We start from the raw sequence: 17,500 nt of genomic DNA, 5'->3' as shown, positions 1-17,500 counted from the left end.
ACATCAACAAGGAGAAAAATAGCTTCGGATTTCCTCAAAAATTTCTTATAAACATTCTTTTCAATTATAAACGATGGAATCGTCCATTTCGATATATAAAAAACGATCGATTTGAAAATGTCGTAAGAAATGAAATTTCAGAATTTTTTTTTCATACATGTCAAAGTGATGGAAAAAAAAGAATTTCTTTTTCGTATCCAAAAAATTTATCGACTTTTCAAAAAATGCTGGAAACAAAAATGGATTCCTTCACAAGAGAAAAAATTTCCTATAAAGAATTGTCGAATTTTTGGAGCTATACTAATGAAGAAAAAAGAAAGAAACTAACTAATGAATTTCTAAATAGGGCAAAAGTTCTAGATAAGGAATTTTATCCTATGGATATATTTGAAAACCGAATTAGATTGTGTAATGATGAAACAAAAATAAAATACTTAATTAAAATATATGATCCTTTGCTGAACGGACCCTTTCGTGGACGAATCCAAAATTCTTTTTTACCCTCAATCAAAAATGAAAAAACTTACAAAAAAAATGACATTTTGATAAATAAGATTCATAGTATACTTCTTTCTAATAAGAATAGTAATAATAATAGTATTTATTCAGAATTTGAACAGAAAATTCATATATTTGATAGAAAATTATTAGTAACTGAATTCTCTTTTTTTTTTTTTCTAATTAATCAATTTTCTAAAAAATCAGTATCAAGCTTGAATTTTAAAATAGTTTATTATTTATTTCCAGAACATGAACAAGAAAAATTGGATTCCGAAGAAAATAAAAAAATCCAATTTTTCTTTGATGCAATTAGAACTGATCTGAACAATAAAACACTAGTAAATATAAATAGAAAAAAATGTATTGGAATAAACGAAATCAGTAAAAAAGTTCCCCTATGGTCATACAAATTTATCGACGAATTAAAACAACTGGGGGGGAAAAATGAAGCAGAAAATTTTCAGATTCGTTCTAGAAAAGCCAAACGTGTAGTGGTTTTTACTAAAAATTTACAGAAACAGAATAAGGGTACCCATAATGATACTGGAAATACTGAGAATACTAAAAAAAACGAATTGGCTTTACTACGTTATTCACAACAACCGGATTTTCGGCGAGACATAATCAAAGGATCCATACGTGCTCAAAGGCGTAAAACAGTTACTTGGAAATTTTTTCAAAGAACTGTGCATTCCCCCCTTTTTTTGGACAAATTTGAGAAACGCTTGTTCTTTTTTTTTGATAGTTTCGAGTCAATGAAAATCTTTTTTCTGTTCCAAAATTGGATTCGAAAAAAGACAAAATTTCCAATTTTGGATTATACAGAGGAAAAGGCAAAAGAAAGTGAGAAAAAAGAGGAGGACGACAAAAAAAAAATAAACGAAAATGCGGAAAAAAAACGTATAGAAATAGCAGAAGCCTGGGATAACTTTATATTTGCTCAAGGAATAAGAGGTTTTTTATTAATAACCCAATCGATTCTTCGAAAATATATTAAATTACCCTCATTGATAATAACTAAAAATATCGTTCGTATACTACTTTTTCAATTTCCCGAATGGTCAGAAGATTATAGGGATTGGAAGAGAGAAATGTATATTAAATGTACCTATAATGGCGTTCAATTATCTGAAACAGAATTTCCCCAAAAATGGCTAACAGACGGTATTCAGATAAAGATCTTATTTCCTTTTCGTCTGAAACCTTGGCACAGATCTAAGTTACGATCCAATGAAAAGGAAAAAGATAGAATGAAAAAAAAAGTGAAAAAAAAGAACTTCTGTTTTTTAACAATTTGGGGAAGGGAAGTTGAATTGCCCTTTTCTGATTCTCAAAAAAATCGATTTTCTTTTTGTGATCCTATTTTTAAAGAACTCAAAAAAAAAAAGAAAAAATTGAAAAATTATTTTTTTCGAGTTCTAAAAGTTTTAAATGAAAGAACAAAATGGTTTCTAAATATCTCAAAAGATATTGCAAAATGGATCAGCAAAAGTATTCTATTTCTAAAAAAAAAAATAAAACAACTCTTCATTTTTAATTTTACAAATTTTCATTCTTTATTTTTATTATTTGTTAGACTCAAAAAAATAAATGAATTGAATGAAAACAAAAAAGATTCAACAATTTGTAAGAATAATCCAATTATTTTCGAATCAACCATTCCAATTCAATCTATAAATTGGGGAAATTGTTCATTGATAAAAAAAAAAATAAAAGACCTGAATGCTAAAACAAAAACTATTCTAAAACAAATAGAAAAAATGACAAAAGAAAAAAGGAAAGGGGGACTTCTAATTTCAGAGATAAATATTCATTCGAACAAAACAACTTATGATACTAAAAGATTAGAATTAGAAAAAAATATTTTGCAGATATTACAAATAAGAAATGTTCGATTAACTCGTAAATCACATTTTTTTTTTAAATTTTTCCTGAAAAGGATATACATAGATATCCTTCTATATATCATTAGTATTCCTAGGATCAATATACAACTTTTTCTGGAATCAAAAAAAAAAATGATAAATAGATCCATTTACAATAATGAAGTAAATACAGAAATAACTGATAAAACAAATCAAAGTATAATTCACTTTATTTCGATTATACACAATACTAGTAATACGAATTCACAGAATTCTTGTAACGTCTCCTTTTTGTCACAAGCATATGTATTTTTTAAATTATCACAAAACCAAGTAATCAACATTAACATAGATAAGTATAAGTTAAGATATGTTTTTCAATATCATGGAAGATTTTTTTTTCTTAAGAATGAAATAAAGGATTCTTTTTTTGGAGTACAAGGAATATTTCATTCCAAATTAAAACATAAGAACCCTCCCAATTCTGTAATGAATCAATGGACAAATTGGTTAAAGGGTCATTATCAATATGACTTATCTAAAAGCATATGGTCTAGATTAGTACCACAAAAATGGAGAAATAGAATCAATGAACATCGTGTGGCTCAAAATAAAGATTTAACCAACTGTGATTCTTATGAAAAAACCCGATTAATTCTTTACAAAGAAGAACAAATAGACGCATTAAAAAAAAAAAAAATGAAAAAACAATATAGATATGATCTTTTATCCTATAACTCTATTAATTATACGGAAAATAAAGACTCATATATTTATGGATATAGATCATCATTCCACGCAAATAAAAAGCAAGCGATTTCTTCTAATTACAACACGCATAAAAAAAAATTATTTGATATAATGAGTAATATCTCTATGAAGAATTATACAGCGGAAGATGCTATTATAGATATGGAAAAAAATCTGGATAGAAAGTATTTTGATTGGATGGGAATAAATGTAGAAATACTAAATCGTTCCATATCGAGTACGAAATTTTTTTTCGTTTCAGAATTTTTGATATTTTCTAATGCATATAAATATCAAAATAACCCGCGGATCATACCAATCAAATCACTTTTTTTCCATTTTAATATAAATATAAATCAAAATGTTAGTGAAAATCAAAATAACATTACTGAAAAGAAAAGAATAATAGATATTTTTAGACCATCGAAAAAAAAGAAATCTCCGGAATTCGAGTTAGAGACTCAAAATCGAGCAAAAACAGAATGCGCGGGTCGAGTAAATCTTGAATCATCTCCCTCAAACCAAAAAAAAGATATTGAAAAAAAATTTGCGGAATTGGACAGTAAAAAGGATGGTAAGGGTATAAAGAAAAAGAAAGACAAGAACAAGATGAAGGCTAAACTAAATTTCTTAACAAGAATTTTTTTTACTTTTCATTTGGACTGGAAGAATTTCTTAGGTAAAAGAATATTAAATAATGTCAAAGTATACTGTCTCCTGATTAGATTGAAAAATTTAAGAGAAATTGCTATAACCTCTATTCAAAGGGAAGAACTAGATCTAAAAATTATGCTGATTCAAAATCATAAGGATTTCACTTTTCCAGGCTTGAAGAAAAATGAAAATACAAAATTTATGAAAAACGAATTTTTTATTATCAAACCAGTTCGCCTGTCTAGAAAAAACAATAAACAATTTTTTATGTATCAAACCATGGGTATCTCATTAATTCGTAAGAGTAAGTACAAAATGAATCAAAAATACTCCGAAAAAAGTAATGTTGATAAGAAAAATTTTGAAAAATACATTACACGGACAAGAGATCCAAAAATAACAGAAAAAAAAAAAAAAAAAAAATTATAATTTGCTTGTTCCTGAAAATATTTTATCCGCTAGACGTCGTAGAGAGTTGAGAATTGTAATTTGTTTAAATCCTAAGAATATAAATAGTATGCATAGAAACACAATATTTTACAATGAAAATAAAGGTAATAATTTTTTGACTCAAAAACGAAAAGATCTTGACAGAGATAAAAAAAAACTAATGAATTTCCAAATTTTTCTTTGGCCAAATTATAGATTAGAAGAATTAGCTTGTATAAATCGCTATTGGTTTAATACCCATAATGGAAGTCGTTTCAATATAGTAAGGCTACATATGTATCCGCGATTGAAAATTCGTTAATCGAAATTTGTCTTCTATTTACCATAATATATATCTGGTATATGAAGACAAATTGTTATATACATAACATAAATGGGAACACACATTGTGGCATTGATACTAATCTAATGATGTATCCATTAGATCGAAAAAAGAATCAACAAAATTGTCTTTTATTTTTCAAGCATACAATTTGTTATTTGGTGAATCCATAAATATGGTATCTTTTCTATCTATTTAGATTGGATTGATTAATAAGAAAGAATGAATTCAATCAGGAATTCCTAAGGAAATTCAGATTTATATACAAAAATGAGTATCATTACTATTACTGATCAATAAAAATATTTATCAAAAGCGAGGGGAAGAGGAAAGCTTTCATTTCATTTTTTTATGGTAAAAAATTCATTTATACCTGTTATTTCAGAAGAAAAAAAAGAAGAAAACCCGGGATCAGTTGAATTTCAAATATTCCATTTTACCAATAAGATACGAAGACTTACTTCGCATTTTGAATTGCACCGAAAAGACTATTTATCTCAAAGGGGTTTACGTAAAATTCTGGGAAAACGGCAACGATTACTGTCTTATTTGTCAAAAAAAAGTAGAATACGTTATAAAAAATTAATAAATCAGTTTGATATTCGGGAGTCACAAATTCGTTAATTTGAAGAGTCATTTTCAATTATTCGATTTATTAGATCTTGAATTTTGATGAATTTTTTTTTTTTTTTAAAGCGATTCATTCTTCTATGAATCGAGGAAAAAAATCTATGAATATCCCAGCTACAAGAAAGGACCTCATGATAGTAAATATGGGACCTCACCACCCATCAATGCATGGTGTTCTTCGACTTATTGTTACTCTGGATGGTGAGGATGTTATTGATTGTGAACCAATATTGGGTTATTTACACAGAGGGATGGAAAAAATTGCAGAAAACCGAACAATTATACAATATCTCCCTTATGTAACACGTTGGGATTATTTAGCTACTATGTTCACAGAAGCAATAACTGTAAACGGACCAGAACAGTTGGGAAATATTCAAGTACCTAAAAGAGCTAGCTATATCCGAGTAATTATGTTAGAGTTGAGTCGTATAGCTTCTCATCTACTGTGGCTGGGACCTTTTATGGCAGATATTGGTGCACAAACCCCTTTCTTCTATATTTTCCGAGAAAGAGAATTAATATATGATCTATTCGAAGCTGCGACAGGTATGAGAATGATGCATAATTTTTTTCGTATCGGAGGGGTAGCGGCTGATTTACCTCATGGTTGGATAGATAAATGTTTTGAATTCTGCGATTATTTTTTAACAAAGGTTGTTGAATATCAAAGACTTATTATGCGAAATCCTATTTTTTTAGAACGGGTTGAGGGAGTAGGCGTTGTTGATGGAGAGGAAGTAATAAATTGGGGTTTATCAGGACCAATGCTTCGGGCTTCCGGAATACAATGGGATCTACGTAAAGTTGATAATTATGAGTGTTATGAGGAATTTGATTGGGAAGTTCAATGGCAAAAAGAAGGAGATTCGTTAGCTCGTTATTTAGTTCGAATTGGTGAAATGACGGAATCTATAAAAATTATTCAACAGGCTTTGGAAGGAATTCCCGGCGGACCATATGAAAATTTAGAAATTCGCTGCTTAGATAAAGAAACAGAGCCAGAATGGAATGATTTTGAATATCGATTTATTAGTAAAAAAGCGTCTCCGACTTTTGAATTGCCGAAACAAGAACTTTATGTAAGAGTTGAGGCTCCTAAGGGAGAATTAGGAATTTTTCTAATAGGTGATCAAAATGGTTTTCCTTGGAGATGGAAAATTCGTCCACCGGGTTTTATCAATTTGCAAATTCTTCCTCAATTAGTTAAAACAATGAAATTGGCCGATATTATGACAATACTAGGTAGCATAGATATCATTATGGGAGAGGTTGATCGTTGAAATGATAATTGATACAACAGAAATACAAGATATCCATTTTTTTTTCAGATTGGAATCTTTTAAAGAGGTATATGGAATTCTATGGGTATTTGCCCCTATTTTTATTCTTGTATTAGGAATCACAATAAGTGTACTAGCAATTGTATGGTTAGAAAGAGAAATATCCGCAGGGATACAACAGCGTATTGGACCTGAATATGCTGGTCCTTTTGGAGTTCTTCAAGCTCTAGCAGACGGAACAAAACTACTTTTCAAGGAGAATCTTATTCCATCTAGAGGAGATATTAATTTATTCAGTATCGGACCATTCATATCAGTCATATCAATTATAATAAGCTATTCAGTAATTCCTTTTAATTATAACTTTGTTTTATCTGACCTCAATATCGGTGTTTTTTTATGGATTGCTATTTCAAGTATTGCTCCCATTGGACTTCTTATGTCAGGATATGGGTCAAATAATAAATATTCCTTTTTGGGTGGTCTACGAGCTGCTGCTCAATCGATTAGTTATGAAATACCATTAACTCTATGTGTGTTATCAATATCTCTACGTGCGATTCGTTGAGACAGAAGCTTTTCGATACTATTGCTATACTCCCCCCTTTCTTTATAGTGCTTTCTAGTAAAGAAGGATAATAAATTGAATATATATCCTTATCATTATTCTTTTTCGAAATTCGGATTGAAGAATTTAATCAGATAGTTATATGAGTGAAATAAAACAGCTTCTATTGAATAGAATTTATTAATTCTATATATATACTATATTACTTATAGTTATATATTACTTATAGTTAATAGATAGTATGAGGAGTTAAAATTGCAGTCAAAATATTGAGTCTCATTTTCCATGTATAAGAATTAAGTGAAAAAAAAAATTCTATTCTATTTCTTCAGTAGAAGAGGTCATTTACCCCCAAGGTTGGTTGATTAGTCATCCTGTCTTGAAGCGGGCACAAAAGAAAAACCAACCTTTTTTTTGAGTTTTCACTATCATTTGTATGAATTATCATACATGTATTAACATAACTAAAGGGGTTTAATAAAAAAATGAATGGATGGGTAGAAACACCAAAATACACAAAGGATTAGTAACGCAAATTTTTTTAAATATCCAAAAGAGCATTTATACATAATAGAAAAAGAATACTAATTGGGGCTTTAAGTTGGTAGAAAAAATCAGGCAGTACTCCCTACAATTCCGATCCAGAGTATGCTCCCATCCACTGATTAAATAAATGACTATCAGGAACGAAATAATCCTTTACTTTTGTTTTCATTAATTCACTTTTTTTTTTGAGTCCCTTTTTAGTTGCACAAAAAAAGGCTAGGAGCGAAAGAAAAAGTGATACCCTTTTTCTTTTTTTTTCTTACATCTATATTCTAGGAAGATGGAATTCATGTCATAATTCAGAAAACGAATGTATAATTCTTTTTTGTAATCGAAAATGATGGAGAAGTTATTGAGAATTCTATAAAGAGTATTTTATTGAAGAATTCAGTTATTACTCAACAAATTCCAATTTTTTTTTAAAGGGATAAGATCAATTCAGAAGTACTTTTTGTATCTTTTATTTATTCAAATAAAATTTGAAATGTATTTTTCTTTATTATTAATTTTTTCATTAAATAAAACAAAACAGACAGAATTCAATTGGTCTAATTCAGAACCGTCCGATAAAATCGAATCTTATCCATTTTATAAATATATCAAGAGATAAATAATCGGTCTGGTCCTTAGATTTATTGAAGGCTTAAAAGGAGCCGTATGAGGTGAAAAATCTCATGTACGGTTCTGTAATAGAGATGGGAACAGTAATGTTATCACCGACTAGGATTATCTAACAGCTTAAGTACAGTTGATATAGTTGAAGCGCAATCCAAATATGGTTTTTGGGGATGGAATTTGTGGCGTCAACCTATGGGTTTCATCGTTTTTCTAATTTCTTCTTTAGCAGAATGTGAAAGATTACCTTTTGATTTACCAGAAGCGGAAGAAGAATTAATAGCGGGTTATCAAACCGAATATTCGGGTATCAAATTTGGCTTATTTTACATTGCTTCCTATTTAAACCTATTAATTTCTTCCTTGTTTGTAACAGTTCTTTACTTTGGTGGTCCGAATATCTCTATTCCGTACATATTTGTTTCTGAATTTTTTGAAATAAATAAAGCATATGGAGTTTTTGTAACAACAATTGGTATCTTTATTACACTAGCTAAAACTTATTTGTTCTTATTCGTTTCTATCACAACAAGATGGACTTTACCTAGGCTAAGAATAGATCAATTATTAAATTTTGGATGGAAGTTTCTTTTACCCATTTCTCTCGGTAATCTATTATTAACAACTTCGTCTCAATTGTTTTCACTATAAAAAACGGACCTTCTATATTCATAACTTGTCTCAAACAAGAGAAAGAAAAAAAACAAAAATAATCAGAGATATTCACGATATGTTCCTTATGATAACTGGATTTATGAATTATGGTCAACAAACAGTCCGAGCTGCAAGGTACATTGGTCAAAGTTTCACGATTACCTTATCTCACGCAAATCGTTTACCTGTAACTATTCAATATCCTTATGAAAAAATAATCACATCGGAACGTTTCCGTGGTCGAATACATTTCGAATTTGATAAATGCATTGCTTGTGAAGTATGTGTTCGTGTATGTCCCATAGATCTACCCGTTGTTGATTGGAAACTGGAAACTGATATTCGAAAGAAACGATTGCTTAATTACAGTATTGATTTCGGAATCTGTATATTTTGTGGTAACTGTATTGAGTATTGTCCAACAAATTGTTTATCAATGACTGAAGAATATGAACTTTCGACTTATGATCGTCACGAATTGAATTATAATCAAATTGCTTTGGGCCGTTTACCAGTGTCAGTAATTGATGATTATACAATTCGAACAATTCAAATAAAATTAAGTTAATTATAATATAATTATAAAATCTTTTTCTAAAAATAAAGATTATATAAATCAAATCATATTCGATATATTTCTATATATAAATATATGTATTTGAATAATATATATGAATAATATAAATTTGGATAATAAGAAAAATGTTATTAAAAAAAAAGAATAAATCTTAGAGGTAGATATTTTTATATTAGATATTCTATTAGTAGAAATATTCGATACATATATTATATATATACTTTAGTTTTCGTATAGTTTCAAACTACTCTTTCATAGAAAGAATGGAATGACATTGATCCTATAACTGTACCTATAGCAATTCACACTTATTATCTTAGGATTTGATTGAATTCAATGCGGAGAGAAATTTAGTATTTAGTATATAATTTTTTTCCTGGTCATATCAATAAAGTCATGAAATTTCGATTTATTTATCTCTTATTTTACATATAATGGATTTGCCTGAACCGATACATGATTTTCTTTTAGTCTTTCTGGGATCGGGTCTTATATTAGGAAGTCTAGGAGTAATATTACTTACCAACCCAATTTTTTCTGCTTTTTCGTTGGGACTGGTTCTTGTTTGTATATCTTTAGTCTATATTTTATCAAACTCCCATTTTGTAGCTGCATCGCAGCTACTTATTTACGTGGGCGCTATAAATGTTTTAATCATATTTGCTGTAATGTTCATGAATAGGTCAGAATATTACCAAGATTTTCGTCTTTGGACCATTGGGGATGGAATTACTTTGATGGTTTGTACAAGTATTTTTGTTTCACTAATAACTACTATTCCAGATACATCATGGTACGGGATTATTTGGACTGTGAGACCAAATCAGATTATAGAACAAGATTTTATAAGTACTAGTCAACAAATTGGAATTCATTTATCAACAGATTTTTTTCTTCCATTTGAACTCATTTCCATAATTCTTTTAGCTGCTTTGATAGGTGCAATTGTTGTGGCTCGCCAATAAGAACTTATTCTAACTAATAATCTAAATCTGAATTCTATTTTGTTTAATTTTCTCCCAGTTATTTCCGTTGAATTCTTGTTCATATTGATGAAATGAATCAAAATTGGTAAGGAGTTGGTCAATGATGTTCGAGCATGTACTTATTTTGAGTGCCTATTTATTTTCTATGGGTATCTATGGATTAATCACGAGTCGAAATATGGTTAGAGCCCTTATGTGTCTTGAACTTATACTGAATGCAGTTAATATAAATTTCGTAACCTTTTCTGATTTTTTTGATAGTCGCCAATTAAAAGGAAATATTTTTTCAATTTTTGTTATAGCTGTTGCAGCCGCTGAAGCAGCTATCGGACCTGCTATTGTTTCCTCAATTTATCGTAACAAAAAATCAACCCGTATGAATCAATTGAATTTGTTGAATAAATAGTATTGATTATAATAAATCATAAAAAGTAGAATTTAGAATGAATAGTGTAATATTTATCAATTCAAATTAGCATGTATGATACGCAACTTAGAATCATGTTTGTGAAAATAAATAAAAGAAATCAAAGTATTTTGGTCCTATTCTCTTCTTATGAATTGATCTATAAGTCTATTTTTATTAGCAAAATTCTGATAAATCATTGATTCATCTGGTGTCTAAATATAGAATTCATTTACGAGTTTACTAGATCGAAAATTTTCAATTTTTGATGTTCAAAGATTTCTATAGATTCAATGTCACATTCAGTAAAGATTTATGATACATGTATAGGATGTACTCAATGTGTTCGAGCCTGCCCCACAGATGTATTAGAAATGATACCTTGGGACGGATGTAAAGCTAAGCAAATTGCTTCTGCCCCAAGAACAGAGGACTGTGTTGGTTGTAAGAGGTGTGAATCCGCCTGTCCGACGGATTTCTTAAGTGTTCGAGTTTATTTATGGCATGAGACAACTCGAAGCATGGGTCTAGCTTATTGATACGTTTCAAAAAACACCACACAAATACGTTTTTTTTTACTGACAAAAACCCGCGCTCAAAATAGAAAAAAAATTGCTTTTCTATTTTGAGCGCGGGTTTTTCTGGTCTAAGTATATCTTATTTTTATCACGAATTATTTTCCTTGGTTAACAATAATTGTAGTTTTGCCAATAGCTGGAGGTTCCTTAATTTTCTTATTTCCTCATAAAGGAAATAAGGTGATTAGGTGGTATACTATTTGTATATGCTTAATGGATCTCCTTCTAACAACCTATGCATTTTGTTATCATTTAGAATTGGATGATCCACTAATTCAATTGACAGAGAATTATAAATGGATCCATTTTTTTGACTTTTACTGGAGATTCGGAATAGATGGACTCTCTTTAGGACCCATTTTATTGACAGGATTTATCACCACTTTAGCTACGTTAGCAGCTCAGCCGGTTACTCGAGAATCACCATTTTTTTATTTCCTGATGTTAGCAATGTATAGTGGTCAAATAGGATCATTTTCTTCTCGAGACATTTTACTTTTTTTCATCATGTGGGAATTAGAATTAATTCCCGTTTATCTACTTTTATCTATGTGGGGGGGTAAGAAACGTTTGTATTCAGCTACAAAGTTTATTTTGTACACTGCAGGAAGTTCCATTTTTTTATTAATGGGAATTCTGGCTATGGGTTTATATGGTTCTAATGAACCAACATTAAATTTTGAATCATTAACTAATCAATCGTATCCCATGGCGCTGGAAATAATTTTCTATATGGGATTTTTTATTGCTTTTACTGTCAAATCGCCAATTATACCTTTCCATACATGGTTACCAGACACCCACGGGGAGGCACATTACAGCACTTGTATGCTTTTAGCCGGAATCTTATTAAAAATGGGAGCATATGGATTGGTTCGAATTAATATGGAATTATTATCCCGCGCTCATTCTATATTTTGCCCCTGGTTAATGCTATTAGGTTCAATTCAAATAATCTATGCAGCTTCAACATCTCTTGGTCAACGTAATTTAAAAAAAAGAATAGCTTATTCCTCAGTATCTCATATGGGTTTCTTAATTATAGGAATTAGTTCTATAAGCGATACGGGACTTAATGGCGCTATTTTACAAATAATCTCTCATGGATTTATTGGCGCTGCGCTTTTTTTCTTGGCGGGAACTAGTTATGATAGACTACGTCTTCTTTATCTCGACGAAATGGGCGGAATGGCTATCCCAATGCCAAAAATATTCACCATTTTCACTATTTTATCGATGGCTTCTCTTGCATTGCCGGGCATGAGCGGTTTTGTTGCAGAATTGATAGTTTTTTTTGGAATAATTACCAGCCAAAAATATCTTTTAATTACAAAAATACTAATCACTTTTGTAACAGCAATTGGAATGATATTAACTCCCATTTATTTATTATCTATCTTACGGCAGATGTTCTATGGATACAAGCTTTTTAATACACCAAACTCTTATTTTTTTGATTCTGGGCCACGAGAATTATTTATTTCAATTTCGATCCTTATACCCGTACTATGTATTGGTATTTATCCGGATTTCATTTTCTCATTCTCGGCTAACAAAGTTGAAGCTATTCTATCCAATTTTTTATAGATAGTTTTCGTGAATATGAATAAATGAAAAAAAAAAAAGAAAAAATAGTAAAAAATCTTATGTACAATAAACAAAATATTTTTTTCTTGTATTAACTTACAAAAAAATGAATTTAAGTTGTAATTGAATATGCTTGTTGTTTGTGAGAACCCCTTGAATCACTACTACATTACTTGATTTAAAGGGTTCTCGATGATTTATGGGAAGTTTGCTTCATATATATATATTCTTTCTTATATATAATATAATGAATGGTTTCCATATTTATATTTGTGAAGTTTTTTTTCACTCACTTTAATTCAATTAGATGTAAATGAACCATAACTATGTAGTCCTATTCCTAATAGATTTATTCCTAAATAACATACCCAAATTATAAAAAAGCCCATAGAGGCCACTATTGAAGAATTTAAATTTTCTACTTTTTTCTTTTTTCTAGTATGTAAATAAATTGCGAATATAGTCCAAGTAATAAAAGCCCAAGTTTCCTTTGGATCCCAATTCCAATATGACCCCCATGTCTCATTAGCCCATACTGCTCCTGAAATAATACCTATTGTTAAAAGGATAAAACCTAGACTAATAATACGGTAACCCCAACGATCTAATTGTTGAATAAATTGAGACCTGTAATAATTTCTAGAAGAAGAAAAAGAAGTTTTTTGTAAAACATTATTTCTTTCATTCATATTCATGTATTTGATTTCAGCAAACGAAAATGATTCATTTAAAAAATACAAATTATTGCTTTTACCAATAATTTGTATGAGTTCTCGAAATGAAATGACTAAAATAGCTACTGATAATAATGATCCACATAAAAGAGTTGCATAACCCAATATCATCATACTTACATGCATAATTAACCAATGGGATTGTAGAGCAGGTACTAATAGTACGGATTTTTGCATTTCGGTTAAAAGACCTGAAGTAGCAAAGCCTTGGGTAAAAATAACACTTGGTGCGATTATTGTATTTAAATAGTTGTTTTTATGCTTTTTGAAGCATGGAACCATATAAAAAATGGAAAAATTCCATGAAAGAAAGATTAATGATTCATATAAATCACTAAATGGTAAATGGCCCGAAAAAACCCAACGAGTAACTAACAATCCTGTTATACAGAAAAAAGTTATTATCATGCCTTTTTTGGACGAATCATATAATCCTAGGATTTCATTGACCGATAAAGTTATCAAATGAATTGAAATTACAATTGATACAACCGAAAACGATATATGAATTAATATATGCTCTAAAGTTGAAAATATCATATAGAATAAATAAAAATCAGAATACTAGGAATAGAAATAGGAATTGAGTTCATTATAGGACTTATTCTTTTGGAGGATAAGATATCATGCCGCTACTCGGACTTGAACCGAGATGCTCTAGCACTGCTTCCTAAGAGCAGCGTGTCTACCAATTTCACCATAGCGGCTTACTCGAAATCATAATAACCAATTTTTAGTCAATTGTCAAGATTCAAATAAAGAATCAATTAAAGTGTAATATTTGTTTACTAAACATTAACGAATTAAAAGAAGTCTATTAGAGAATCTATTAGAATTTTCGAAATTCTATATCTATATATATATTATTATTCTATATTCTTATTCTAAATATATTACATTTTTTCTTATTCTAAATATATTACATTTTAGAAAATTTTAGAAAGGAATAGAAAAATAAAATTAAGAATATAGAATAAATAAAAAAATGGTGAAATTTTTCATCAAAAATGGAACACTACATTCAAAGTATTTTTTTATTTAGAATATCGTTATACATATCCTAAATTTGTAGAATACTAATTTAGATATGAAAAACGAATTTAGATATTCCAATTATATTAGTATTTTAATATTCAAAAATGTTATTTGAATAAAGTTAATTCAGATTATTCTGACGTTTGTATTTGTTACAAAAAAAACTTTTTGAATTCCCCGTAAAAATAGATTGTGCTAATGAAAAAGCTTTTAATGTTGTCCAATATCCCCTCTTTTTCCAAAAATTTTTTCGAATGATTTTTTTTGATATAGAAGTGCGCTTTTTTGGAACTGCCATCGAGTTAGTATAGTTTTTCATTGTTATAGTTCGATGTGAAAGACATTTTTTTCTGTAAATGAAAAGGAATTCTTCTTTAATTACCCATATATCTTATGTATCTTAATGCTCCCTTTTTGCTTCCTATCTCTAAAGTAAAACATTGAATATTATAACTCTTTTTCCAGACATGAATATCTTTTTATTGTAATGGAAAATACTCAATTAGTTCAAAAATGAACTAATGCTTAAAAAAAAAAGAATTATTGAGTAATGTCGTAGGAATTGTAATTTTTTAATGAATATCAAAATAAACGAATCTTCGTAGTTTTAGTGTAATTCATTATTTATCCTCACTCTATACTTTTGTATAATTGTAAAAAAAAAAATAGAAATTCACATTTTTATTTTTACATATTTCCTTTTTATTATTTTATTAAAATTACATTCATTATTTATTATAGTAATAGTAATAAATATGAGAAAAAAAAAGAAACTCTTTTTTTTTTTTTTACTAGGAATAGGAATTTGGTTATTGGTCCATTTTCAGTTTGTACTTAGTAATATTCGAATGGAACAAAGATTCAGAACAATTAATGTAATTCTATTTCTAGATTCACTTCTTTTATTAACCGACCCTTTTCTTTACAAAAGAGATGAAACAAAACTGACGAATAAGAAACAAAATTCATTAAGAATCCAATCCATTTGTTTTGTTTTTGTATGGAATATACACATCAATCTTCATGGATCATACCTTTCATTCCATTTCCAGTTCCTATGTTAATAGGAGTGGGATTTCTACTTTTTCCGACGGCAACAAAAAATCTTCGCCGTATATGGGCTTTTCCTAGTATTTTTTTATTAACTATAGTTATGATTTTTTCGATTGATCTGTCTATTTATCAAATCAATAAGGGTTCCATCTATCAATATGTATGGTCTTGGACCATAAATAATGATCTTTCTTTAGAGTTTGGATACTTGATCGATTCACTTACTTCTATTATGTCAATTTTAATTACTACTGTTGGCATTCTGGTTCTTATTTATAGTGATAATTATATGTCTCATGATCAAGGATATTTGAGATTTTTTGCTTATATTACTTTTTTTAATATTTCAATGTTGGGTTTAGTTACTAGCTCGAATTTGATACAAATTTATATTTTTTGGGAATTGGTTGGAATGTGTTCTTATTTATTAATAGGTTTTTGGTTCACACGTCCTATTGCAGCAAATGCTTGTCAAAAAGCATTTGTAACGAATCGTATAGGAGATTTTGGTTTATTATTAGGAATTTTAGGTTTTTATTGGATAACGGGTAGTTTAGAATTTCGGGATTTGTTTCAAATAGTCAGTAATTTGATTTATAAAAATGAAGTTAATATTTTTTTTCTTACTTTATCCGCCCTCTTGTTATTTTGTGGCTCAGTTGCTAAATCTGCCCAATTTCCCCTTCATGTATGGTTACCAGATGCTATGGAAGGACCTACTCCCATTTCCGCTCTTATACATGCTGCTACTATGGTAGCGGCGGGAATTTTTCTTGTAGCTCGACTTCTTCCTCTTTTCATAGTTCTACCTTACATAATGAATGGAATAGCTTTTATAGGTATAATAACAGTAGTCTTAGGAGCTACTTTAGCTATTGCTCAAAAAGATATTAAGAAAGATTTGGCCTATTCCACAATGTCTCAATTGGGTTATATGATATTAGCTCTAGGTATGGGATCTTATCGAGCCGCTTTATTTCATTTGATTACTCATGCTTATTCAAAAGCATTGTTATTTTTAGGATCTGGATCCATTATTCATTCAATGGAAGCTATTGTTGGATATTCTCCAGCTAAAAGTCAAAATATGGTTCTTATGGGTGGTTTAACAAAACATGTGCCAATTACAAAAACTGCTTTTTTAATAGGTACACTTTCTCTTTGTGGTATTCCACCTTTTGCCTGTTTTTGGTCCAAAGATGAGATTCTTAATGATAGTTGGTTGTATTCACCAATTTTCGCAATAATAGCTTGTTCCACAGCAGGATTAACTGCATTTTATATGTTTCGGATCTATTTACTTGTTTTTGAAGGATATTTAAACATTCATTTTCTAAATTTCAATGGAAAAAAAAATAATTCATTCTATTCAATATCTTTATGGGGTAAAGAAGAAAAAATAAAAAACAAAATTTATTTATTAGCTTTATTAAGAATGAAAAAGAATGAAATGACTTCTTTTTTTCTGAAGAAGACATATTCACATCGAATTCATCGAAATGTCAAAAGCATAACACGTCTTTTTTTTGATAGTACCCATTTTTTTGGTACTAAAAAAACTGCTTGTTTATATCCTCACGAATCGGACAATACTATGCAATTTTCTATGCTTGTTTTAGTATTGTTTACTTTTTTTGTTGGGGCCATAGGAATTTCTTTCAGCCAAAAAGGAATAGATTGCGATATATTATCAAGATTATTAATTC

The 17,500-nt window shown here is 29.1% G+C and overlaps 2 protein-coding genes across 2 annotated transcripts; both read left to right on the top strand.

The window, feature by feature from the left end:
* Nucleotides 1-5,137: 5,137 nt before the first annotated feature.
* On the top strand, nucleotides 5,138-9,539 carry LOC113854934. The gene is made up of 4 exons (XM_027486317.1): nucleotides 5,138-6,417; nucleotides 6,476-7,009; nucleotides 8,294-8,791; nucleotides 8,877-9,539. The coding sequence occupies exons 1-4, from the start codon at nucleotides 5,253-5,255 to the stop codon at nucleotides 9,404-9,406; spliced, it is 2,727 nt and encodes a 908-aa protein (XP_027342118.1). The 5' UTR covers nucleotides 5,138-5,252; the 3' UTR covers nucleotides 9,407-9,539.
* A 310-nt stretch (nucleotides 9,540-9,849) lies between these two features.
* Nucleotides 9,850-10,816, top strand: LOC113860040 (NAD(P)H-quinone oxidoreductase subunit 6, chloroplastic-like). The gene is made up of 2 exons (XM_027492699.1): nucleotides 9,850-10,376; nucleotides 10,492-10,816. Exons 1-2 carry the CDS (start codon nucleotides 9,850-9,852, stop codon nucleotides 10,805-10,807), a joined length of 843 nt encoding a protein of 280 aa, XP_027348500.1. The 3' UTR covers nucleotides 10,808-10,816.
* The last annotated feature ends 6,684 nt before the right edge of the window (nucleotides 10,817-17,500 follow it).

The sequence above is a fragment of the Abrus precatorius genome, unplaced genomic scaffold (assembly GCF_003935025.1).
Source record: "Abrus precatorius isolate BTA unplaced genomic scaffold, Abrus_2018 Scaffold0, whole genome shotgun sequence".
In the NCBI taxonomy this organism is placed as follows: domain Eukaryota; kingdom Viridiplantae; phylum Streptophyta; class Magnoliopsida; order Fabales; family Fabaceae; genus Abrus; species Abrus precatorius.
The sequence above is the reverse complement of the archived record's forward strand: the minus strand, read 5'-3'. Positions and strand labels throughout refer to the sequence as shown.

Bases quoted from the DNA above. Each gene is read 5' to 3' on its own strand.
- LOC113854934 (XM_027486317.1), top strand. From the start codon at position 5,253: ATGAATCGAGGAAAAAAATCTATGAATATCCCAGCTACAAGAAAGGAC. The intron at 6,418-6,475 runs GTAGCATAGATA...TTGATACAACAG, and splicing joins CGATATTATGACAATACTAG to AAATACAAGATATCCATTTT. The intron at 7,010-8,293 runs GTGCGATTCGTT...ATCACCGACTAG, and splicing joins TGTGTTATCAATATCTCTAC to GATTATCTAACAGCTTAAGT.
- LOC113860040 (XM_027492699.1), top strand. From the start codon at position 9,850: ATGGATTTGCCTGAACCGATACATGATTTTCTTTTAGTCTTTCTGGGA. The intron at 10,377-10,491 runs ATAAGAACTTAT...AAAATTGGTAAG, and splicing joins GCAATTGTTGTGGCTCGCCA to GAGTTGGTCAATGATGTTCG.